Genomic DNA, 26,462 nt, shown 5'->3' on the forward strand with positions numbered 1-26,462 from the left:
CCGAACCCTGCCCTCTCCCACTAAGCCCCAATTCCTTGGTTTGGCCTCAGCACGGCTCCTCGCCCTTCCCTGCCATTCCCTCTGCTTGGAATTCCCTCTGACTCATTCCTCAAAGTCCACCTCAAAGGTCACCTGCCCTGGGAGACATCCCTACAGCAGCTTGGGTCTCCCACCCCGGCAGTTCCAGCCACTCCCCGTCAGCTCCAGGAGGACTTCATGTGCCCTTTGTCAAGAACCTGTCCCCATGTCCTGTAGATGACAGCCTGCCGCGCTGGAGGTGGGCTGCAGAGCAGGACCTGCATTTAATCACTGGAGGTCCTGGTACCCAGCAGGGCCTGGCACACAATAGGTCTTGATGTGGTGTTCAGCAGCACTTGGCTTGTCGCAGGCCGGCCTCTTATGTGTAGCGCATTGACTGAGGGCCCCTGTTCTCTGCCAGAGCAAACACTCATCTGCCTGCCCAAGTGGGTGGCAGCAGCCTGGGCTGTTTCCGGCTCTGCCCTTACCCTGTTGTTCACCCACTCCGGCCCCGGCTTCTTGGTGGTGTCCCAGGGTGGGGGAATCCCAGAGGAGCAATGAGGTCATGCCTGGCGAGGGCTTGGAGATCCTCAGAGAAAGGCACCTCTGTAAATGTGGCTGTGATTAACCCTGTTGGCACCCATTCTGTGTTTTAATTGCCCCGCCAATGGCCTGGCTGAGCACCCACAGCTGGGTTCCCAGGGTTGAGAGCCGGCAAGTCTGGGTTGGGGCCAAGAGGGACCAAGGTGAAGTGGGAGTCCCCTTCTCCTGAGGCACAGGATAGTCATGGCGAGTGGGGCCTGCAGCTGCGCTGACCTCGCCAGTCTCTGCAGCCTTTCTGTCATAAGCCTGAGGGTGCTGTAACTACAGCTCTGTCCCCAGAGACACCGTGTGTTGTCTCCTGTCCTTCGCCTTAACTTCCTGAGGCCAGAAAAACTGTCCTCAGCATTACCTTCCCGTGGCCTTTACTTCAGCCCACACATGAACCCACAGGGAGCCCAGTGTTACTGGCGGGGACAGTGCCAGGTGACTGCAGGCCCCCGGGAGCTCAGAGCCTATTGGGGGATGAAGCACAGGAGAAACCAGGACATCCATCAGGATTGCAAACAGTAGAGACCAGGGCTCAAGGGGGCTGAGTGGGGACCAGTGCCACGGGCCGGGGCCGGGCAGTTGGCTTAGGTGCAGGAAGACCACCAGAGTCGACAGGCCCTGGCTCAGACCTGAGCTACTGAGGCGGAGCTGGGGAGTTAGTGGTGCGGGGAAGAGAAAGACGTGCGTGGCGTGCTCAGGTAGGGAGACGAAACGGGAATGTGAAAGGGCAGGGTGCTGGTGATTGTGCCCCTTTTTGCTCCTTAGCTTGGGCCACAAAAGCCTTCCAGAACAGGGCCCCACTGCCACCAGCAGCCAGCTGAACATGGAGTTCCTTGCTCACTTCAGCCTTGAGACTGGGATCCACGGGATCAGCCTCTCTTGGAAAAAGGGAGACTAATGCCTTCCCCCAGGGCAGTACCAAGGCCATTGGAGGCCCCAACTCACAGCTCCCTATTGAAGGCTGAGGCAGAGGAAGGCAAGGCTGGCCATCAAACTGGGGTCTTTAACCCGCACCCCCTCAACCATGTGTTGAGAGAATCTTCCTTTCTTCCTTTCATTCCACAAAGGAAAAAAGGTTTGGTTGGCAATTTAGTATAATTAGGCCTTTTACATCCCCCCTAGGACCCTTGTCTAACTCCTGTCTGAAAGGTGGTACAAAGAAGCTACAGTGACGAAGAGTTGCTTGGCAACAAATTAAAGTAGTATTGGATTATAACTCAAAGTATACAATAAATATCCATGAGTCCATACTGATAATAAATGAGTGATTGAACAAAAAGTAAGGGAGAAGAAGCCAATCTCCCATGTAGAAGAATTCCAAGTAATCCATGTAGATGTCCTGCCCTTCAGGAGGTAGATCATAACTCATTCCTTAAGTGTGGGCGGCACATAGTGACTTTCTCCCAAAGAACATCGTATGGAAAGGGAGAAAAAGAGTAACTTGACAGTGGAAAAACCCAGCAAACCTGCCAAACCCTACCTCAGCCAGGTGATCAAGGTCAACATCAACCCTTGATGTGATACAGTGAGAACAATACCTTACCTCTGTCGTCCTCCTCTCCAAAAAACATAACCTGTCTAATCACACACACAAAAAAAATCATACAAATTCCAACAGAGGGGCCTCCTACAACATGCTGGACCTGTGCTCCTCAAACCTGTCAAGGTCATTAAAACACAAGGAAAGTCTGAGAAACTACCACAGCCAAGAGAAGCCTAAAGAGACAGGATGACTAAATGTAATGTGGGGTCCCGGAATAGAAAAAGGACATCAGGGGGAAACTAAGTAAATGTGAATAAAGGTTGGAGGTTCAGTTAATAATAATGTATCAATACTGGTTCTGGTTCTTTTGCTGTCACAATCTACCATCCTAACATACTTAAGTGGCAACAAGAGGGGAAACTGGGTGTGGGGTATATGAGAACTCCCTGATATCTCTGCAATAATTCTGTAAACCTAAACCTGTCTAAAAGAAAAAGTTTATAAAAAAAAAAGACAGAGAAAGAAAGCAAGTAGTGTGGCTCTGCCCTGGCCAGAGCACCGGTGGCAGGACAAAGAGCTGCAAGGCTAGAAAAGAGAGGGAGGCAGGTGAAGCACGCGGCTGCTTTATTTCAGAATAAGGCGCTGCAGCCACACCCCTGCCCCCGCACCTGGGAGCCCTGGGCACAGGTGACCTGGGCAGCTACAGGCCTCAAGAGACAAAGCAGAGGGAAGTCTGAGTGTGTTCCTGCCTTGTCCTGAAGGACAGGTCGCCACTGCTATGGTGTGGTGCCTCCTGGCACCTCAGCTGTCTGGGGACTAGGGAGTAAAGGGCCCAGGCCCAACATCCTCTAAAGTCAGGCGGAGGTAGGGGAGGGACACACTTCCCTGTTGGCAGGAGGAGAAGGAACCATGCACCCAAAGGCTTGGAGGGTAGTAGGGCTGGAGAGCCAATCCTTGGCAGAGTTCTGGTACACCAAAGGAAGACCAAAGTGACAGCAGTGCACAATCCGGGGGATGAGGATGTTCTGCAGGAAAGTGTCCAGCGTGGGGGCACAGAAGTCCTGAGCTTTGTCTGTTCTCCAATTGTGCTGGTCTTCCTCTCCCTCTGGGACATGATCAGATACAACCAGAGCCTTGCCTGGGTGCTGAGAGGCTGCTGGCTCATGGTGGGTGCCCGGCCTTGGGACGCTCCCAACTGCTGGTCCCACAGAAGAAGTCCTCCGGGAGCTCACTCAGGAGTCCATCCAGGTCATCTGCAGTGGGGGATGGAGAGGGCGGGTAGACTCAGTGTCAACATCAGGGCTCCCTGTGACTTAGAGCCAAAGCTCCGGCCTTTCAGGGGGCCTGGACCTGGCTGCACAGTCAGGGAGGTGGCATCCCCTGGGCAGCGGTACGCCTGCCAATGGGCCTGAGGCTGGCCTGACTTCCATCTTCCCTCTGCTCCCCATACACCCACACACAGCAAAAGGTAGAAGCATTCTGCCGAGAAAGAGACTCCAACTGGACCTTGATGGTTCCTCTCCTTCCATTGAGAGACACAGTGCCTGAGCAGAAAGGCTTCAGAGGTCCCCTAATGCAAGCTTCTCGCTGGACAGAGGGAGAAACGAGGCCGGAAAAAGCCATTAGATGTGTTCAGAATCACACAGTTCAGTAATCTGGTTTCTCATCTGAAGAATGGGAGACATCATGATCCCCTTCCACAAAGTGCCTTTGTTGGCCCAGGAACGAAAGTACCTGTTTCTGACTACAGTTCTCAGATGGGGTGCCTGTGTCTGAGAACTTGGAAAACAGCTGGTCTCAGTAGCCCCTCTTGCTACTCTGCTTGTTAACAACAGCAGCTAACACGTCCTGGGTCCTTGCCCGGCACAGGGCTGCACACGTTATAATCATCACTTCGCCTCCGTCTCATGGTCCCTCTCGTCACAGTTTCTGTTATAATCCCTACTGAACCTGAGAAAAAGAGGTCAGACAACCTGCCCATTATCCATTTGGTGCCAGAGCCACAGCTTCCAACTACAAAATGTCTGCTGAAGGGATGGGACCAGGCAGCCCTAGAGTCAGTCGGGCTGGGAATGACAGCTGCGGAGGCACGCTCTGGGTCTGGCACCAAGCACCCGATACACACTGCTACTAGAGGGACAGAAGTCACTTTGGAGGCATTCAAAATTAATTAAGGTGACCAGCACTGTGCTCAGGGAAGGAGAACTAGAATTTGATTATAACAAAAAAAGTTGCTCCTCACTAGCTACACCATGACTGTCTGGACAGACACTAGGTTAAATGAAGGGGAATGAGCAGCAGTGCGGGCCTAGGAAAGTGAGAATCAGAGCAGGAATGTGTATTTGTGTCTCCCTGTCCTATCCTGCCACCACCAGCTGCTGTCTGCTTGGCAGGTCTGTCCCTGTGGTGGAGATGTGACACCAACTACAATACTCTATAGGTGACTCTCCTCATTCTTCCTCCATGACCACTGGCAACCTTCTGATGATGGTTTGGCTTGTCATCAAGCTTACTTACAAGACAGTGCAAGATTCAAGAGACGATTCCAGCATAAGGGGTAGATAGTTTTTCATACAATATAAATAAACAGGCACTGTGGTTTATCCACTGGTCTACTGTGAATCTGGTTAATGTGGAGAAACCTACCCATAATCCCATGAACTTTAGGTCCAGATAGGACTGAACCTATGGAATTGAACAAATAGGGACCAGATCTGGACTGTGTTAGCTTCACCTGGGTGATGCGCCTTCCTGAGGAACAAGTTGGTCCTCCCCTAAGAGGTCTGTTTTGGGGCCTCTGAGGTCTGTATCCTGGTCCCACCCTAACCACGTGGGTGTCTGACCCTTCAGCACTGCCTGGAGGGCCTCGAAGCTTTAGTCAAAATGGGGAAATCTGCCTGTGTGGTCTGGCCATCAGCCCATGGAAGACTCAAGGATGGCGCCAGTCGATCTCCTTGTGGCTAACGGCATATGGCCTGGAAATGGGGGAGCTGCGGATCAAATTCTTTGTGTTAATTAGTTTGTGGTCTGCAGCCTTGCCAGAGAAGATACCACATCTGATTTCTGTAAGATTCTGTAAGATCCAAAGGTTCACAGAAGGAGGAATAAGATGCGGCCTGAACAGTGTGGCTGAGCTATTCAAGAGGAAACAGAAGGAGAACCTCCTTTGCTCCTGGGTAGGCTGATGACCTTACCTGCCTCTGGGAGTTCTTTCTCAGGGGATGCCCCTGCCTCTGGGTTCTGTGCTGTCCTGAGGCCTTTCCCAGGCTTCACAGTCTCGTGCTGGAGGCTGTCATGGAAGCTTCCTGGATCCTGGGAACAGAGGATCTGGTTACCAATGACTGTGCCCCTGAAATCCCTCTGGACAGTACCATCTCTACCCAGACAACCTCAAAGGAATAGGTGGAGACTCAGGAAAGACAGGACAGAAGAATGTGGCAGGGCCCGACACCCAGGGCCATGCAGTGGGGAGGGAGCTGAAACACCAAACACCTCAAATAGCAAAAAAACAAAACAAAAACAAAAACAAAAAACTTTTTGGCTGATTTTCTTTTCTAATTCTGTTGGTATCGATGTTTTAGGGAATCTATATAAATGGAGCAAAGAGAGAAGAGACCATTCATAAATATGTCGCAGAGTTAGCCTGGAATTAAAAATGAGCTGCTAACAATCCCCAGACTAGCTGATACATGAATAGGAAATTAAAATTAGTAATTAAACCCATTAACCATGGTTAACCTTAAGGAATGGAAGTGGGGAAGGGTCAGTTTCACGTTTGCTTTATTCTGTACCATTTCAATTTTTTTCAACGAGTGTGGATGACTTGAAATGTACAAAAAAATTAAGATGATTTTTCAGAAGTTGGGTAGTATTCCAAGAATGTAGAAAGTTAGGGAGAAAGATGAGAGAAATGGAAGTAGCAAGTTAGAGCTAAAGATGTAACTCGACTGGAAGTCATAGAGTCCAACCCCCTGGTTTTATAGATGAAGCAAAAGCAGGGGAGGGGACAGGACTTGCCCAAGGTCATGATACAAATTACCAGCAGAGCAAGTACATAACCCAGGTCTCCAGACTCCCAGGCCAGGCCATGACAACAACCCAGGATCCCAGGAAGGTGGGGGTGGCCATAGAGGGGACCCTGAGTGCCAAGTCAAGGCCAGGCTCTGCACTCTCACCCTGGAGTGGATCTGCCAGGAACCTAGTCTCCCTCAATTCCCAAAGGGGGTGTCCCCACCTGAGTTCTGGGCCGATGCCCCCTCACCAGAGGCAGAAACCAGGAGGGAAGATACAAAGCAAATGACGGGCTCCCCTGACAGACTGTAGCTCACTGTTCCTCAGCACTGCCATCTGATCCTCAGTCACATACTGAGGGCCACCACCCCGTCATGGACCCTCAACTCGGTTAGTTCTCAAGTGACTACCATCCTCTCCGATGTTCTAGTCTGCCATCAGACGCTCGGGGATCACCAAGAAGCCAGCTGCTCCTCTAGGTCCTATTACTATGCCATCTGGCAGGTGGCTGGACCAGGGACAGGATGAGAATGGCCCTTCCCCAAAGGCATCTCGTCATCTCAGGGCAACTGCTTTCACACTTCTGCTCCCCAGGATGGAGGAGGGGAAGAAATCAGAAGATCCAGGCAGCAAGTGGCTCTCCTAGTCCCCATTCCGCCCTGCTCCTCTTACCTTGGGGAAGGGCTGAGATGGCTTCAGGAAGTTCCCATCCCCAGGATCTGGGCTGTAAATGTGGACCAGGTTGTTGGGCGTCACATTGAGGTAGTGATTTCGGAGCGAAGGAGAAAACACTCCAATCTGGAGTAGAAGAAGGGGGAGGTCAGTGACCTGATGGAGCACGAGGTGCGGCTGAGTGGTCACTCAGTCTCCGCCTGCCTCTCCCTTAGTGGTCTCTCACCAGACTCACACAAATCACTTCTGCCCCAGCCCTGGTGCCAGAACCAAACCACTAACCATACCCTCGGCCCCTCATAGCACAACCCTTACCTCCATCTACCCTCTGAAGGATGGGAGTTGGGCCCCTACTTAGCTCCAGTAAGCCAGGGTCTAGCCCAGCCGCTTCTTGGCTGGGTCCAGGGAGGGAACGGAGCCAGAGAGACAACCAGAACCCTTCTCCAGGGCAGGAGCAGGGAGAGCAGGTCCCCGTCAAGAGCTCCCATACCTGTTTTAGCAGCAGCACTGAGCCAGGCTTCAGCTCATTCTGGCGCGTCTCCAGCAGCAACCTGTGCACTGTGCCCTGCATCTCTCCTGCAAATACCACACCACCTATCAGTCTCAGGGTCAAGGGTGCAACAGCACCTGATTTGGGGCCTGGCTGGGAAGTTGGTTGCTCACTGCCTCAATTTTTCCATCTGAAAATGGAGGGGGTGACTCCTCCTCACCTCCTGACTTCAATGGAGGCCACTCACCAGACACTCCAGGGGCCTAACTCCTCACCTGTGGGGTCCTTGAAAACCACACTGGCATCCATTGTGCTCCGAGTCAGGGACTTGATCATCACCGCCATGGTGGGGACCTTGTTCCTGGGAAGCTGCTTCAGGGCTGCCTGGTTACAAGAAGAGGCATTTGCTGAGCCAGCCATGTCCCACCTATAAGGTTCCCAAGGATGCCAGGGCAACCGGTGGGGAGGAGGGGGACAGAGAACAGGTGTGGTGATGATCTTCCTTTGTGGGGGCAAAGGGGCAGTTTAAAAGGCTTGTCTCATCTCTCTCTGGCAGACCCAAAGCTGACAGGCCCTTCTTTTTTTCCCCTGCTGCCTCCCTTCTTTTGTGTATTTATGTGTATGTATTTATACAGCGCTCCACCATGGCAAGCCACAGGCACAAATATATTAACACATGTACTAAGATGTGTCTGCACATGACCCTTGACCTCTAGGGAGCTCTGAGGGTAGCAGTGTGCTTACCCCACCCTATCCAGGGCCCAGATGTGCAGAGACACGCCAATAACCCACCCTCTCCTTCCACCTGTGCCTGATACTATGGATGGCAGTGAGAAGAAAGGTGATTGGAAGGTACAACCAGAGGGGCTTCATGCTGCTGCTCAGAGATCAACCTGGGGTAAGAGGGCACAAACAGAGAGCCCCTTTCCTAAGGCGGAACAGGGCAGTAGGTTGGTGAAAGGGATAGAAATGGTCTTCCCTTCGAGTCTCAGCACCCAGGACTATTACCTTCCGCAGCACCATGATGATGCTGTAGGTATAGAGGAAACAGGTGGGGTCTCTCTCATCCAGGCCCAGAGCAGATTTCATGGTCAGCCAGGGTCCTCGCCCAAAATCTTCTTCCACCAATGCCTGGGAACTAGTAACAATCTGGCAGCAGAGAACAGAAGGGGAGCCTGCATTAATGGATCCACCCAGCTACAGACCTTGACTGAGACAGGATGGAGGGGTGAATTCCCTGCAGCATGGTGGCCAGTCTCTCCATTTATCTCCAAGGTCAGAAAATGGTGTGTGAAAACTTGCATATCACATCTTTCACCTACAAGCAATAGCAAAAGTGCTCCTTAATTTAGGTTATTTTAAATCAGGTCCTGACTTTAATTACATTGAAGCAAAAGGCTATCCATGTTTGTCTCTTGTAATAGACTTAAACAGTCTTGGGGCTAGGGAGCCCCCATATACACAAACATGCTTCCAGGTAATTGTGAAACAGTTATATTTTACTTGCGATGACTCTAGCTTTAATTGTTCACTTTTTTATATTAAAAAGCACTTTGAATCCAGATGAGTATTTACCACTTTGGATCTGAAATGGACTGGTGGATCTGCAGAGCTGTAGCAAAGAGAGAAATGTCCAGAGGGAACTAAAAGCGAAAGTGGGTCTGAGGGCAGAGCAGGTCAACCAGAATCCCAGGGAGGAGGGAGGCTGGGTCTCTCCTACTAAAAGAGAACCCACCAGAGGCAAGATGAAGGCAGATCCTCCCTAGCTCAATTCCCAGAAACCTGAGAGGAAGGTTTCCCGAGATACAGTTTCCTGATACTTATTACACTCTCCTCCCCTGAGGGAAGATGGAGTTAGCTGGGCCTTTCTTAGATGGGAAAGAAGCCTGGACCCATGGCATCAGTTAACGCCTGTTTGGCATCAGTACAAGCTTCACTTTATGCCAGTGAAATTGCCACCTCCCTAAACTGCCTTTCCCAAACGCCCTTTGGTGGGTGACCCCAGGGAACAGGCCAAGCAGCACCAACTCTGATTCTCAGCTCCTGAAACAGGCAGGGATGCCCCTTACTCTTAAATGACACCCGGGAAGTTAACATTTACAGGGAATTAGTTACCTCTGTCCGGAATTTAGCCAGAGCACCGTGAGTCGGAGTCTGGGGCGTGGAAACCATGATGTCGTCCAGATTTTTCCCACTGTGCTACGAGGGGAGAGAGGAGAGAAGACGGGAGCAAGCTCAGCAGCTGTTATTTACAAGTACAGCTTCTTGTCTGGGTTACATAATGCGTGCAGGAAACTATCAGGGACAATTAACACATATTACATCTCTCCTAACGAAGTCTCAAGAGCCTTGTTGGCAGCTCAAAAAAGATGCTTTGGGGATCGTTTTGGGAATGTGAGGAAGCTGGAGCTGGCCCAGGAACAAAACCCAGGACTTCCTGGAGAGAGCAATGAACTGGAGAGGCCTGTGATGAGTAAAAAAGCAGCTTTCCCTTCTCAGGGACCTTACCCTTCCCTCAGAGACCCAGCCTGGAAGTAATGTAGACAGCCTGCTTGGACTTCTCTGAAAGTGCCAGGGAAGAGCGAGTAACAGATAGAAATTATTTCAGACACCCTTCAAATGTACACCCTTACAGAGGAAAGGGGTTTACTGATCACAACTAGGCCAGGTCCTCAGAGTACAATAATCTAGGATCTGATCCAAGACCAGTTTGATGGACCCTGTCCCTCCACTGCTACCAAAATCCAAACTCCCAGCACAGCCTCAACTGCCCCACGTTGAGCCCACACACCAGCCACAATGAGTGGTTCTGTGGCTCTCCAAGAGCATCCTGCTCACATGAGTCTCTGCCTTTGCACATGCTCTCCCGTCTTCCCACTGCTGAAATGTCCTCCAGGGCACAGCTATCACACACACATCTGTAAACCTCCGACTCATCCATCCAAAGCCCACTGAGCAAGCCTGAGGAGCCCAGGGTATCCCCAGCACCCAGGGAAGGACTTCTACTCTCACTGTGCCTTTTACATATAACCATTTGCTTGCCTCTGCTTCTGCAAGCTCCTCAGGGCAGGAACTATTTCTATATTAATCTCTATATTCTCAGTTCCAAGCAAAGTGCCCAGCATCCCCCAGTCTTTAGCAAGTATAAGTGAATGACTCTTCCTGCCCTGGTGCTAGTAAACAGTAGGTGTTCAACAAACGTATGGAAATTGTGAGGGTTCTCAGAGCCTTAAGCACCTCTCTCACGTGTGGGTTTTCAAGTATTCAATTCTTTCTTCCCACTTCTTCCGACTTCTTCCACAGCTTTGGACACCCTCCCTCTCTGCATTTCCTTCCTCCACATCCTGAGGGGTGTGGAGACACCGGGACTGGGCAGTGCTGGGACTCTGCGTTCTCCCCCACCCTCAGCGTAATGGAGAGCTCAGGCTTTGGCCAGGTAGAAGCTGTCACTCACCTGGTGAGGCAGGAGCCCTGCTGGGCCAGGAAAGCGGCGCGTTTTGGCACAGGTGGTGGGGTGGGTGGGCTGCTGGGGTGTCCGGCTGGCAGCAGTGACCAGCCGCACCAGGTGGTTGGTGACTACCGGTGTCTGCAGAGCTGCTTGAGGGACCAGGGAGGGACGAGGGCCCTTTGGGGTACGGACAGGAGACACGACAGGAGATGCTGGAGCTTGGGTTTGTAAGGGCCCCCGAGGAAATAATCCAGAGATGGTCCTTGAGGGAGTAGCACAGCTTGAGTTGGGAGTTCGTGGTCTGGGAAAATGAGGTTTGCCACTTAAGCAGGTGTTTGGAGACTGGAATGGCTGACCAGGGAAACGAGTTTGAGGGCTGCTATGAACAGGCCTGCCAGCAGCATGGAGAGGCTGGGGTGCTCGAAGAGCAGCACCTCTGGGAGAGACCTCCCGGTGGGATTGCTGAGCACAAACCATTGAAGCAGTTGGGACAGGAAAGCTACCCGTAGCACCAGGTCTCAGGTGAGGCTGTGGAGTCCTCCAGTGCACAACGGGATCTGGAGGCTCACCCTGGGCTGATACAACACCAGTTATGTGGGTGGCAGGCATGGGCCCATTCTGGCAAGATCTGCTCAGATCAGCTACTCGGGCCTTTTTAGCCAGTGTTGAGTCCTCCTGCTGCCAGGTGGCCTCTCTGCTAACTCCAAGTTCCAGCTCCATGTTGGGCCCCTCGAGCTCCATGCTTGCCAGGACTTCATCAAATTCATCTTGTTCAGGCCCCTCAAAGCCACCAATCACCTGCCGTTTGCTCTCTAAAGTGAGCTGGGGGTGGGAGGCTGAGGACTGGGGTCTGGCTGGCTCTTTGAGCACTTCTGTCAGGGTCACTCTTCTCTGATTCCCAGTCCAGCTGCTGGGTGAAAAGACAGGCCCGAGGGGAGCTGTTCCTGTGGAAAGTGGACCCCCGACTGCCCTGGGCATGCTGGAGGTAGGGAGGTGGTGTCCCAGGGCTGGCAGGCCCAAGGCCTCTGAAGGAGCAGCAGGACATGGCAGCAGCTGCCCGGGAGCCTGTGCCTGCCCAGCGTCCTGTGGCCGGGAAGAGACAGATCTCAGGCACCCTGTATTCACAGGCCGTGAGCGAGCAAACTGGTTCTCTGCATCTTCCACGGCAGACAAGAAATCCTACAAAGAAACAGAGACAGTGGGTCTTGGTATCTGGAAATCAAGAAACACTCTGTTTTTCCTGTTTCAGGCAGGTGGTATATATGTGTGTGCAGATATGCTCAAAGAAACCAAGGAATGAAAGGCAGTGGTGGACACTCCCACCACCCTTGAGGCTACCACCAGCCTTCTACCACACACATTCTAAGGCTAAGTCTTCAGGTAGCTTCTCTCTCTCTCTTTGATCTCAGGGGGGTCGGCAGGGGAGGGGGGAGTTGTGGCAGTTGGGGGAACAGTAGAAGCAAATGAACCAGGTCACCAAGGAGTCAAACAGATCACCCAAGGTCACACACCCATCTCAAGGAAATCAGCACTCTGGTGTCCAGCCTGTGCACAAGGGATCCGCAGCTGGTCTTGCTGCCTGTCCCCGATCCACTCCTCACCCCATCTCTCTCTCTCTCTCTCTCACACACACACACACACACACACACAGCCTTCAGTAAGCCAGAGAGGCCTTGGAGCCAGCACAATAGGCAGAAGTTAAATATAGCTTTTCAGGCAAGTTAAATTAAGTATGGATTCCAGTTGGAAGCAAGGTGAGATTGACACCTTCAAGAGGAACAGACCTGTTCCGAGGGTGTTTTTGAGTCAGAACTGCTGATTTAACTGACAGGAAGGTCCCCTCCACCCCTACATCCTGATGCCGTATTGGATTGCCTAGGTTAGAGAAAGGTTTCTTCTTGCTTTATGTATTACCAGGAGAGTAGCACACTCCAACCGGACTACTTTCAAATTTAGTAATAATAATAACATTAGAATTACAACAGCAAGAAAGTCCTCATGACCCTGGGGGTTGATAAAGCCCTTTTCTCTTGAAGAGCTCACTCTCAGACATGATGTCATCTGCCTGGGAAAGGGGAAAAGGACCGGTCATGGAACAGAAACCTGAGCTGTCAGAGTCCTTTACTCTTAAATCCATTACTAGCCTAGCAGTCCTACCATGACCTGGTAAGACCAGGAGGTCACTTTAACAGTCACTTTTTCAGCCTGTAATTACCCACCTTCAAAGCTGAAAGACAAAGACAAGGACACATCTCCTTGCCAAAGCTGGCAGTTTTGAATTATTTGTAGAAATAAAAATCAATAAACGACAAGTTCATACTGTACAGTGCAGGGAACTACACTCAAAATCTTGTAGGAACTTACGGCGAAAAAGAATATGAAAATGACTATCTGTATATCCATGTATGAGTGAAGTACTGTGCTGTACACCAGAAATTGACAACACTGTAAAGTGACTATATTTCAATAAAAGATATATATATATATATATATATATATATATATATACACAAAAAAAAAATCAAGTCTCCAAGTGATAACAAAACATCTGACATTTGAAAAACCTCACTGCATGCCAGGTACCATGTAAAGATTTTACCAGAATTCTCTCCATGGATTCTCACAATGGCCCTATGAATAGGTACTATTATTATCCCTGTTTTATTATGGCTACAGAAACCGAGACTCAGAGAGGTTAAGTAACTTCACAGAACCAGGACTGGAACCCACACGTGCCTCTGTCACCATGTCTTGGGGCCTCAACGAATGAAACAAGCCAGAGATGGAATTTTAAGAGGTCTGAGGAAGGTCTGTTTTTCCCTTCAAGCCTCAGGTTCCAAAAGCCTCAGAGGAAGGGAAGTATGGGGCTGCGGCTGCCAGAGAGGTCCCCGGCGTAGCATTCACCATCTTACTAGGCACAAATTAGGCGTCTGGACAAATTCTAAATGTGATTTTTAAAGCAAAGCTCTGTGAGACAAAATGTAGGTCTGAATGGCTTCTCATTGATCAAATGGAGCATCTCTACTCTATGAATGTAGTTTAGTAGTTTCCGTGTACATTAGCCTGGAGTCAGGAGGCCAAGACCTCATCCTGGCTGTGGGTGCTGCATTCTTAAGCAGGTTAATTCACCTTTAACTCACTTAAATCCTGCTTCTTTCTGAAAAGGATTTGAGAGAGCAATTTCCAGCCTCCCAGTTGAAACTGTGCCTGTTAGATCTGAGTGGGCATACAGCTTGGAGATCACTGGTTCACCCAGAAATCAGAACCCTGCCTGGGCCCATCCCCAGAAATTCTGATTTAATTGGTGCATGGTGGGGCCTCGGCAGGGGTGATTCTAATATGCCAGCTTCAGATCTAGTCTAATCCTTCATCTTCTGAGTAGAGAGACAGAAGGGAAGAACATTTGAGGCAGAAGAATACCCCGCATGTTGTAGAAGAGAAATTAGAAGGCCAAGGAATGAAGTACTTTGCCCTGGCTCACGGAGCCCCTTGGTGAGCTGGCCTCCTGCCAACCAGTAACTGTGCTGTCCTGGCTCTTCATAAACTTTCTTCCCACCTCAAGTGCATCATCATGAAAGTGAATCAAATCATCTAAATGACATTCATTCCAGGCAGGGGCCCCTATAATTTAAAGGTATGATAATTAAGCAGCTCAGTCTGTCTCTCTGGTTTTTTATTTGTTTCTAAGACAGTGAAGTGGTTTATTTACATTTCTCAGCTTCTCACAGACCAAAAAGATAAACACGTCAAGTAAAAGGGGACTTGGGCAGACTGCTCCAAGATGTTCTGGGCCTAGGGGTTTACATCTTAAGATCTCCTCTGCCATCTCTGATCACCAACACTTCCTTACCTCATCTTCAAACTCCTCTTCCACAGCAAACAGCTTCTGCAGACTGCAGGCCTGAAAGGAAAATAAAGCAATTGAGGTTAGAGGAGAAATACTGCTTGCAAGTACATTCTGTCCTCACGGTGCTTCTTCCCAATTCTAACAAGACTGTCAGGTGTACTGTTTTCTGTTTGTTTGGTTTGTTTTTTTTTTTAACTAGTCTCGAGGGGGAGGAATAAGGGACAAGGAGAGAAGAGATGGGATTTACTTAAAGACTCAGATGATTTAGAATCCTTTCTTGTAAAACAATTTACTCAGGTCCATCTGCGTTCATTGTAAGAAGAGGAAGAGGGCACAGGGAAGGCTGCCCAGGGATCCTGGGTCATTCTTTAGACTCAGCCCTGTCTGTGCACGTGGGCCTAAGGATTTTGCAATATCCCAAAGTGACACTATCATAAATCCAAACATGCCGAGCACAGTGGCCTTGATTCTGAACGCCAAGGTAGTGGTTTCCTCCTATCTAATCCAATACTCAAAAGCTAGAGTCCCAGGAGAGTAGGATGCTCCCCAGTACACAGTTCCTTCTTTCTGGGCAGCAGGGCTGTTGTGGCCAGCATTAAAAGTGGGTCAATTCTAGAATCAAGGTCTGTGCCTAACCCCAGATGCCTGAGCAGCAATAGCTACAGTTAGGGAGACCTACCCCCCACCCCCAACCTCCGCAAAGTCAAGGATCAGACTGGACAGGTTAGGGGTAGACGGTCAGGCCCAGGAGGTGTGACGTCTGAGCGCACCGGAAAGGAAGAGCAGTTCTCCAAGATGAGACGGAAAGCAACAGGCGGGAAACTGAGGCCCAGCGGGTGGGTGGAGAGACCTTCCCAGGGTGTCGTGTGTGTCCTTGCCAAGTCCTGACTAGAGCCCAGGTCTGCCGACCCCACCATGCTCTCCCCCAAACCCTAACCCGACCCTGCAGCTCGCACGGGGCTGAGGGGCTGGAACCCGGAAGGCAGGTCCCTAGGGCCGGGGGACAAGGCGGCCGGGCATTACCATGGCGACGGTCGGTGGGCTTCGGCCAGCGGGTTGGCCGGGCTGACCCCAACTCTAGGGGTCACGGGGCCCTCGGGTTTGGCCCCAGGAGGGAGGTTTGGAGCCCGGACGACGGTGTCTCTGGGACGAAGTCGGAAAGAGGCGTCTCTGCAAGCCGAGAGGGCCCCGGGGAGGGTCCCTGGGAAGCTGGGGCCGGCGCCCTAGGCCGCATTCGAAGCTGCCGCCACTGCAAAGTCTCCGCCCTCTTAAAGGGGCGGACCTATTTCTATCCCGCCGACACAAAGGCCCTTCCCCTGCAATCTTCCGCCCCGGCCTTAAAGGGAAATGGATGTGCTCTCGGTCGCCCCCCAGCGGCCGGTAGGGTCCCATCGGCTTGTTCAATATGCGCTTAGGTGAGAGCAAAATCCGGAATTTGGGGTCGGTTACGTTCCATCCTGCCCACCCTCCTCTCTTGTGTTAAGCATACTAGAGACTGGGTACTACAGCATGACTCTTACTCACATCAGAATCCACCCTGTTGGTTTGTCTGTCTGTTTATCCATCCAGCCATCCATTGATCCATCCATGTATCCATCCATTCATCCATTCTTGCAACACGTATTTATTAATCGAAGATATTCTCATTTGGACTCTTCTCATCCTTCACGTTTCAGCTTAGATCTCTGATCTTCCCTGTCACCTTATCTCTCAAGTATCATCCCTTCCCCATCACAACTGCAACTCCATGCTCACTTCTCCAAATACCTGCATAATTTCTAATTGTCATAGTTTACATCTTTATTGTATGTCTTCCTCACTATAATATGAGCTCCATGAGGGTAGGGACCTTGTCTGGCTTGTTCAGCTTTGTATCCCCAGCACTTAGCACAAGGTCAATAGGGTTATTGAATGAATGACACAGTGACCACTGTGTGTCTAGCACAGTGCTTGACACTGGGGATGGAGAAATGAATGACTCCTTATGCTCTCAAGTTCACAAACAAGTCAGAGAGATACAGATCAAAAGACAGAGTCCAGGAGAGTTGTGCAGATAGACAGGCAAGGACCCAGTGATCTGGGAAGGCCAATTTTTGACTCTGAAGCCTGCTGTGGTTATTGACCCTCAGTCTGACCTCAGTTTCCCTTCTTGCTTGTCACAAGTGAGACAGTTGGAGGGACAACTCGAGCTGCATACTTTTGAGGACTCAAACGGCAGGAGGAAGGTAGCTGACTTGAGTTCTTAACTATCTGATCTGAATCAACCCTGGATCTTCCCCAGGGTGGCCTGGCCTGGCCTGACCTCTGGGCAGTCTATGGCTTCCAACATAGTTTCATGTGGACCACTTAACCTGTCATATATCAGAATGGAGGCCAGATAGTGATGAGAGAGGAAACCAGGACCTCTAACTCTCATCCAAGTTAGAAATTCCCTCACACCCTTTCTGTGCTTCTGAGCTGAGGGACAAAACCCCAACCCTCCCATTTACAGACTCCTCTCCTCCCAGGAATCTCAGGCACAGCTCATCCTGCCCAGCTACGGATAGTCCTGGAGACCTGGTTACAGGTCTCCCGAGGATCTGGGCTCTGTCAGCGCCAGTGAAAGGGACATCAAAGAGCCCAAAAGGTCAGGAGGAATACAACTCCTATCCACACTATAGTTTGCAGCTTCCAATTTTAATCATTGGCTCATTTGTCTTCACAAAGATCCTCTGCAGAGTGAGAGACAAGTATTACTTACAGATTAGGAGACGGAGGTCCAGGGGGAGACAGGACTCCCTCAGGGTCACACAGTCACTCAGTGAAGTCCTTATACTTTCTCCTCCATCACCTTTCTGAGTTCAACGAACTTGACATCTGCTGCCCCAACTTCTATTAGAACCTAGTTGGGGATGGGGATGTTGGTTGGAGCAAATGGAAAATGTGAACTGGGGACATTTAGAGAGGGGCTGCCAGGACACAGTGAGGAGGTTTTCTGTGACTTTTGAGTTGGGAAGGACCCCCATGCTGAAGGGTTCTTCCCTGAATCACATCTTCTCCTTATAGTCACTGTCATCTGAGGTAAAGTCAAGGGCCGGGCCTCTGTGATGATGGGGCCCAGGTCCTCTTCCTTCTCTTAGAAGAGGGATTAGTGAGCTTAACACTAATAATCAGGTTGTGGCTAAAGAGACTCAGACCAAAAAGGAAGTGATGGGTTCAGAGAAAAGGGAAAAGTGAGTACTGGGACTAGGGGGGCCTATCCAGAAGACACCAGAACTTTAGCTGTGATATGGGGTACAAAGGGGAATGTCTTCATAGTGCTATGATTTAATCCATAATAATAACCATTAGTGCTTCCTGAGCACTATCTGGGTTCCAAGCACTTTGCATGAATCAACTCACTTGTTCACTGTAACAAGTCTTGACACAGGGGCTGGGATCACTCCTGCCTTACCGAGGAGGGAAGGGGCAATGTCCTGCCCAAGCTCACCTAGCTAATAGGTGGTGCAGCTGAGACGATGAACCAGGCAGTCTGACTCCAACATACACAGGCTTAACCACTATGTTGTTTTGCCTCTTAGAACTCCCAGGAACTGGGTTCTTACCCTGAGGCTTCAGGGATATAAGTCCTCTATAATTATATGCAAAATATCATGTGCCTGTGCACTCGTGCCTTGTTCTGAAAGAGAATCACAGCTTTCATTACATTTTCATAGGTCAGAAGGCAGTTGTCTTGCTCTTTCTCAGGACCAGGATACACCCTAACCCCGCCACCCCCTTGCATCCCATATCTTGTCCGATTGCCTTACACTCCACATCAGGCCTTACCATCTCCCGCCTGCACTGTGGCCGTAGCCACTTGCATGGTCTCCCTAGTCCAAGCTCTCCTCCCTTCTGTCCATTCTTTCTAACATGCAAACCAGGTACTATTTTTCCACCATAAAAATCCTTCAATCCCTCCCAGTCACCTGAGGATGACATACAAAATCCCTAGGGCCCGCAGTGGCATCTGCTTCCCTGTCCTGTCTCATCTCTCACCCAACCTCTCCATCAGAATCAGTCCCTCTCCACCCCCCTCATTCTTCATGCTCCAGGTCACATGCTGCCTCCTCTGAGAAGCCTTCCTTAACTGCCCCAGGCAGACCCCCGGTGGTTTCCTTTTCCTTCCTTCCCGGCATTTGGAGGCTACCACTATTATAGATTAGATCTCTTGTATGCCCTGTATTTTCTTCAGATTTCCCTCACACCTCCCTGCTGAACTTTGAACTCTTTCAGGGCAACAACTGTGGCTTTTCATTTTTGTGAACCAGCACTTGGTACATGACCTGGCACACGGAAGACATTCAGCAAGCGTTTGTTCAATGACCTAATGCCGTTTGTCAGAAGGGAGTGCAAATGAGTCTGGGCAACTCCATGCTCACTTCCTTAAATATTTACAGTTGTGAATGAGAAGCCTCCCCTTCTTAGGTACAAGGGAGAGCACACCTGGAGTGTGTGTGTGTGTGTGTGTGTGTGTGTTTGGAGACAACATGCTGCATTGGCTATGGAGTTAGACAAATCTCGGTTCATATTTGACTTTGCTCCTAACAGGCTGTGTGACTCTGAGTAAGTTACTTTACCTCTCTGAACCCTAGTTATCTCCTCTATGAAAATGGACTAATACATCTTCCCCCTCAGGGTGGCTGTGAGAGTGAATGAATTAGTGCAGTGAAATGGCTAACTCCATGCCTGGCATGTTGGCAGGGGCTCAACAATGTGGGTTCCCTTCCCCCCAACTTGAGTTTGCAAACATGTGCTGTGATTTGTTATGGGAACCACATGGCTTGAGTTTGTATCTACTTCAGCATATTTGCAAATGCATTTCGTCCTAATTTGTATTTTTATCATATGAACAGTTGTATGCGATTCAGGGTGATGATGCGTGTTTATGTGTCTACATTTGTCTTAGTATGGACAGTGCCATCCGCTGGAAGTGTGTACACACACTGAGAGTCTTGTGTAGTTGTATTGGAGGGTGGGTGTCGCTTGTTAAATGAGTTTGTGGAGTGTGTGTGGAATTAAGCGTGTGTTGTGAGCTGCATACAAGGGTGGGGATCTGAGTGTTTGAGGGTGGGGGAAGGGCTGGTCTGCCTGTTTGACCGTGTGTGTGAAGGCTGTATAGACCAGCACTGTTGCAAAGACCTTTCCACACCGTCCAGCAGAGTACCCACTAGCCACTGGTTATTGAGTTGGCTATTGAGTACTTGAAACGTGGTTAGTGAGAAACTGAAGTTTTAACTGGTCTTGACTTGAATTAATTGAAATGTAAATAGCCACAGGTAGACTATAGACAGAAACCTCAAACACGCACACAAGTGGTGTGCATCTTCCTCTCTCATCACAGAAACCCATCCATCCCGTCCGGACCCTAGCAGGGAACTAGACTGGCTGGAGCCCCTCCCGCACGTGAGCACGTGTGAGACGTATAGAGGGGGCTGCTGCTGCTCCCTCACCCACCGCAAGTCCCCAGGCGAGCAGTGAATCAGCCTGACAATGAGGTGAGTCATTCATGAACGGCTCAGGCTGCCGACCCAGCAGGCGGGAAGCAAACGTCAGCCAGCCTCCCAGTCCTGCCCCCCCCAGGCCCCCCAGTGGGACGGCTCAACCCCACGCACTGCAGATGTTGTAGAAACTGACGCGGGCGAATCAAGGCACCAAAGCTCATCTCCTCGGCCCCTCCCTCTGGTTTGCAATCCATTCATCCTCCAGCCCCTTTCTCCCCTCCGGTGGCTCATGAGTCATCACAAGATCTGTGCCCCAAGTCCAACACCCACCTCCCCATGTCTCTCCCGATTGGTCTTCCTCAAAGTCTTGGGGGTTGGGGACAGCGGGCCTAGACCCCTGGTTGAGTGCTAGGGTTTGCTTTTGGAAGGGAGGCTGAGCCTTTCAGGACCCAGCTCAGGGCAGGCTGCAGCTGACTGGATCTCTGTGAGCTGGCATCCAGCTTGCTTAGAGCACCAAGACAAACAGGAGGCAGAATTGAAGGGGTTGCTGAAACTTGCTGCCTGGAGCACCTTGGGCTGGTGGTCAGGAGGGGATGGGGAGGGGGCATGAGTATTCCTCTGGTTTCTAGGGAAGTCCCACATAGAGTCTCTCTAGTACCTGACAATCTTCAGAACCTAGTAGCTTATTCCGTCTGGACTTGTGGACCTGCTCCCCTACTCACTAGCCTGTACCCCACCATCTGCCATCAATCAACCTTCTTCTCTTGGGCTGAACCTCACCTGACTTGGACAACTGGGTCCCGTGGTGGTGTCCCTTACTGGGGCAGAATATATCATCAAAAGTCTTAAAAATGTGTAGCCCCTTTGACACAACAGGTCCACCTCTCAGAATTCATCCTAAGAAAATAATTGATGTGTGCAAGGATTTAGCTACAAGAAAGTGCATCACAGCATTATTTAAAATGGTGAAAAATTTGAAACAATCCAAATGTCTATCAAAAGGCGATTGAAAAAAGAAACTGATAAAACAACACAATGGAATGCTGTGCAACCTTCAAAAATGATGTTGTGGAAGATTTGATGCCATGGGAATATTTTCATGATGCACTACATAAAAAATTAGATTGTAAGATATTATATACTGTGATACAATTTTCCTTGAAAAAAACATAAACATGGGAAAAAGATTAGAAAAGCGTTCACCTAATTATTAACAATTATTTTCATTTAATTATGCACCTAAGAGAGATTTTATTTTCTTCTTTTTACTTCTCTGATTCCCATAATACCAGAACCACCCCCTCACCGAGTTTCTACATTAAGAGTTTGTGACTTTTTACAGCAGAAAAAGTAATTAATTTATTAAAAGTTTTAAAAAGCCATTTTTGGGAGTGGTAATGGAAATTAGCTGTAAATGGACATTTTTGGGGGAATTGAAAATGTTTTAAAACCGGATTATGTGATGGTTGTACAACTTGGTAAATTTACTAAAAAAATGTTGAATTGTATATTTAATATGGGTAAATTTTTGTTTAAAAACTCTTAACAGAAGACATTTGCTGGGCTGTCTTCCAACCTGATCATGAGGTCTAGAAGGGATGCGAGATAAAATACCTATTTAAATTTGAGTTTCAGATAAGAAATAATTTTTTAATGTAAGGATGAAAATAAATAATATAAGTTCAAAAAGTCATGAACTTACAAGTACATATATATGTGTACATAAGTACACAAAATTATTTCTTCTTTATCTAAAATTTAAATTTAACTGGGTGAGGGGAGAGTGTAGCTCAGTAGTAGAGTGTATGCTTAGCATGCATGAGGTCCTGGGTTCAATCTCCAGTACCTCCATTAAAAAATAAATAAATAAAAAACGAGTTACCTCTTTCCCCAAAAAATTGTTTTAAAAAATTTAACTGGGCAACCTGTTTTTATTTTGTTTGTTTTCCTAATTTTGGCAACCCTACTCTGGAATCCTGGCTCCTGGAGGGTCCCTGGGGGAGAGAAACAGACCTGGGGATGGACATCTAGGCTTGCAACCTACCTACCTCTAGGGTAATTTTACAAAGTCTGGGAGAGCAGCTTGGGGAGCCCAGGAGCTGGAAAGCCAGGTGAGAGAGGGTGGGACAGAGGTCATTTCCAGTAGAAGGTGAGTACCTTGCTCCAGGAGTGGGAGTGGCAGTAGCTTTTCAGCTGGCCCAGAACCCAGGAGTGGGTAACACTAAGGCTGCAGGTGACCTTCACACAGGTCCCCCACATCATGCTCCAGCAACACCGGGAGGAGGATGTCATTGCCCACAGGTCATTTTCACAGGTGAGGAAATTCTAAGAAATAAAGTAAATTTCCAAGTTCACACAGCTGGTAAGTGGCAGAGCCTCAGTCCAGGTCTAGATTTTTACCCTCTCAGGGTTGGGTCCAGTGGTTAAACTAATCAGACTTTGGGCTCTGATCACCTGTGGTCGGATCCTTTACTTCCTGGGTCTGTGGCTTTTGGCAACTTCCTTAAGTCTCCTGAGCATCAGGTCCTTTATCTTAAAAGTGAGGATAATAATAATAATTGGGGGGTAAGATATAGCTCAGTGGTAGAGTGCATGCTTAGAATACACGAGGTCCTGGGTTCAGTCCCTAGTACCTCCATTAAAAAATAAGTAAATAAACCTAATTACCCTGCCCCAAAATAATAATAACAATGATAATAACAACAACAGCAGCAACAATCCGGCAGGGCACCCAGAGAGCCTGGGTTCTGCTCTGGTCTTGCCATTTACTGATGGCTAGACCTCACTGGGCCTCTGTCTCCTCATCTATAAGATGGAATACATAATCTCCATCTTGTAGAGTTGTTGTGAGAGTGATAACATATGTGACAGGGCCTTTTGGAAGAAAGTCACTCAATAAATGTTTATGAACAAAGGAGGCAAAATATATGTCAACAGAAGACAACTTGCTGGAGGGAAGCCAATTGGGCCGGTTTTGTGTGGCTGTGGTCCATGCCCTTCCACATAGCATGTCAGTCCACTGTATCTTGTTCTCTGTTGTTTTCATGACCTCAGAGTCAAGAGAGCCTTCCAGAATCAGAGTCCAATGCTCCAATCACAAAGGGGAAACAGAGGCTCAGAGAAGGCAAATGATTTGCCTGAGTTTCCATAGGCAGAGCTGGCCTGTGTCTCCCAGGCTCCCTCCTTCATCACTGCTTCATTCTGCTTCTTGGGGCTCTGTTGTTTCCACAGGATCATAAGCTCCCAGAGGGCAGGCACATTTGCACCGTCTGTCCCCACCTCCAACATGCATGCTGCTCTGAGAAGATACTCTGGAGGGACCTGCAGACATATGGGACGTGACTGGTCAGAGCTGTTCTTGCACTGCTGCGTTCCTATAGCCTTGACTCCTGAGCAGGCAGGCAGAAATCTGTCCAGTCCAGGAAATCCTGGGCCTCACTTCTAGGTCCCAGCAGGGTGGTGGGGGAGAGGATGGGTTTCCTTTTCAGCTGTCTCCCTGGACCTCCTGCTCTTGCTGCTAGAGGACTAGGAAGGCTCAGTGTGGGTCACTCTGGGTCCATGGGGGTAGTTGGGATGAGAAACTTTGTCCTAGGATCCCACTTCTGTCCCTCCTGGTCACCTGTCCTTTAGCAAGTAGCTAGCTGTTGTGGGAGGTACTTGGTCGATATACTGGCGTCTTTTCTCTGCTTTCTGGCTCTAAATAACAGATATATTAAGGTACCATCAATACAGGAAAAACAAATGTGGGGCATGAGAAGGGCTGTATCCCAGGTCTCCGATGAGCCCTGGGATGTGCCCTGCCAGGTGTGGGTACTTAGCTTCGCACAGGAAAGAATTCAAGTGTGAGCCACAGTTGAGTAAAGGTAGATTTATTTAGACGGATACCTACTACATAGACTGTAGGCTGTTTTAAAAGGCAAGAGAAAGGCCATGAGGTATGGGGGTTGGGTGCTCAGGTTAAAGTAAAAGTAGGTACACGCTCCATAGACAGAGTGCAGGCCCTCTCTGAAGAGGAGGGAGCGAGAGGGGCAGCCACAAGGCAAAGCATGGTGTTGCCAGTTTTTATGGGCTCAGTAGCTTCACATGCTAACAAGTGGGAGGGCCAATCTAACTAACCTGGGGAAGGGGCTGGGATTGCCAGGAATTTGGCCATTGCCTACTCTTTGACCTTTTATGATTACCCTTGGAGCTGTCATGGTGTCTGTGGGAGTGTCATTTACCATGTTAATATTACAATGACCATATAATGAAGCTCAAGGTCTACTAGAAGTCAAATCTCCTGCCATCTTGAGCATCAAGGCCTACTGGGAGTTGAATCTTCCACCATTTTGGTGCTAACTGCTGTCATTCCTTGAATGGCTGTGCCCTGCCCCTTTCCCTCCTGTCTCACCATGACAAAAAAAGACTACCAGAATGGTCTTTATTTTTAAATAAATTCACAGCTTGTTCTAGGAGACACAATTCTGTCTTTCCCAAAGCTTGGCCATTGCTGCATGTAGACAGGACTTGCTCCCAATCTCTGGGCCAGGAAGGCAGGAAGTAAGAGGCCTGGGAAGGGACAGACGGTGCCAAGGGCCAGGGAAGGCTCTCAGGTGAGGAATGACTAAGGCACTCACCTCTAGCCAGGCCCGCCTTGTTTTGTTTTTGGCTTTTATTGAGCTACAACTCTTGAACTGTTACCTCACAAAGCTGGAAAAAATCCTCTGAAGTCATGCATTCAATCATATCATTTTACAGATGAGGAAACAGATGCAGAGGGGTAGCAGCTCGCCCAGCCACTTATCTGTTGCTTTTCCCCCAAACATCGCAAATAATCAAGCATGACAATATGGTGGATGCTGGCCTGAAAGCAGTTTTCTTCTGCTCCAAGCCTGGAGGAGAGGGCCATGGGAGGAAGGCAGGAAAGGGAGAGGAGGAGGCAACTTTTTCCATCCTTCCTTCTTAGCTGCATCTGTTGGACCATCAAGAAATGTCTCCAGCTAGAAGGAAGGAAATCCAGTTCAACCCTCTCATCCTACAGGTAAAGAAACAGAGGCCCACAGAGAGGAAGGGACTTGTCCAGGGTCACACAGGGAGGCCTAGGCCAAACACAGGCATCCTGAGGGCAGTTTTCATTACACTCTGCATAACTCATTGAGTGCCTTTGCTTTGCGCCTCAGGGCACAGGAATTGTTTACCTTGAAATTAACTCTCTTCTGGCTCCTGAGCACACTGTAAACTGCCCAAGGGCAGGACTGGACCTTAAAGCATCCTGAAGGAATGATGATCCAGCCTAAACTTTGAACCCTGCTACTATACTGGATATTGCCCCATCTGCCATCACCTCTAATGTGGGACTCACAAAGAGACAGAACTGAAAGGGATCTCAGAGAACAGAAGTCCAGTCCTGCTTCCCAGATAAGAACACCAAGGCCCAGAGGGGAAATGACTCACCCAACAGCACACCTGGGTGGAGCTGATCCTAGGACCCAGATTTTCTCACCTCCTGTCCTGTCTCTCTCTCTTTCTTTCCCTTTCTTCCTCTTTCTCTCTCTCTTTCTCTCTCTCTCTTTCTCTCTTTCTCTCTCTCTCTTTCTCTCTTTCTTTCTTTCTTTTCTTTCTTTCTTTCTTTCTTTTTCTCTCTCTTTCTTTCTTTCTTTTTCTCTCTCTTTCTTTCTATCTTTCTTTCTTTCTTTCTTTCTTTCTTTCCTTTCTTTTCTTTTCCTTCTTTCTTTCCTTCTTTCTTTCTTACTTTTCCAGTCCCCAAAATACCTAGTATTGTGCTGGTCTCATAACTTTTTAATATGCTCAATCAATTCTTGCTGAATGGACTAGAAACAAGATGACTCTATATACAAGTTGTCCTTGGTCATGAATAAAAGCTTTAAAGAATGCATATTTCCTTTGATAAATATCTAGTAAAATGTGTGTTGCATGAGTTTATCAGCTCAGTTCTTCCTTGTTCTTTATTATTTTCCATCTGAGGCTATATTTAGGCACAACTGGACTATGTTCACACAAGGCACTCTTTGGAGGCCAGCAGGGCCACCTAAAGTGTTGCTCCACCGGAGACCAGAACTGTGGGCTAGACTGCTCTGACCAGAGCTGCGCAGAGCCTCAGGAATTCTACCCAAGGATCTGAGGATTTCCACCCCAGGAGAAATTCGAGGCGAGAGTTTGGAGGTGAGGGCATATTGGCACTGGGTGCCAGGCAATGCTAACTTTAGAGGGCATAGATGCTAGGTGAGTGGCGGGGGTATGTGTGTAGGAGATGGGTGCTGTCTGTTAGTTCCACAGCATCCACTGATGCTGGGAACAGAGAGTAAGTTTGCTCTCTGTCCTGCTCCAAGAATTCACCACTCCTCATTCCTCTCCCCAGCCCTGATGCCTCCTTCTCAAAGTCCAATGGTGCTGCCAACCTGTCATGCTATAGGTTAATGCCTGGCTCCCGTCCAAGATCA

The 26,462-nt window shown here is 49.3% G+C and overlaps 1 protein-coding gene across 1 annotated transcript; it reads right to left on the reverse strand.

The window, feature by feature from the left end:
• Nucleotides 1-2,699: 2,699 nt before the first annotated feature.
• On the reverse strand, nt 2,700-15,797 carry HROB (homologous recombination factor with OB-fold). The gene is made up of 10 exons (XM_031685464.2): nt 15,584-15,797; nt 14,564-14,614; nt 10,720-11,892; nt 9,381-9,464; nt 8,274-8,414; nt 7,541-7,649; nt 7,266-7,351; nt 6,776-6,901; nt 5,287-5,404; nt 2,700-3,345 (listed from the first exon to the last, which is right to left on the reverse strand). The coding sequence occupies exons 1-10, from the start codon at nt 15,584-15,586 to the stop codon at nt 3,254-3,256; spliced, it is 1,983 nt and encodes a 660-aa protein (XP_031541324.1). The 5' UTR covers nt 15,587-15,797; the 3' UTR covers nt 2,700-3,253.
• Nucleotides 15,798-26,462: the final 10,665 nt, after the last annotated feature.

Source organism: Vicugna pacos, chromosome 16 (genome assembly GCF_048564905.1).
Source record: "Vicugna pacos chromosome 16, VicPac4, whole genome shotgun sequence".
NCBI classification, from domain to species: domain Eukaryota; kingdom Metazoa; phylum Chordata; class Mammalia; order Artiodactyla; family Camelidae; genus Vicugna; species Vicugna pacos.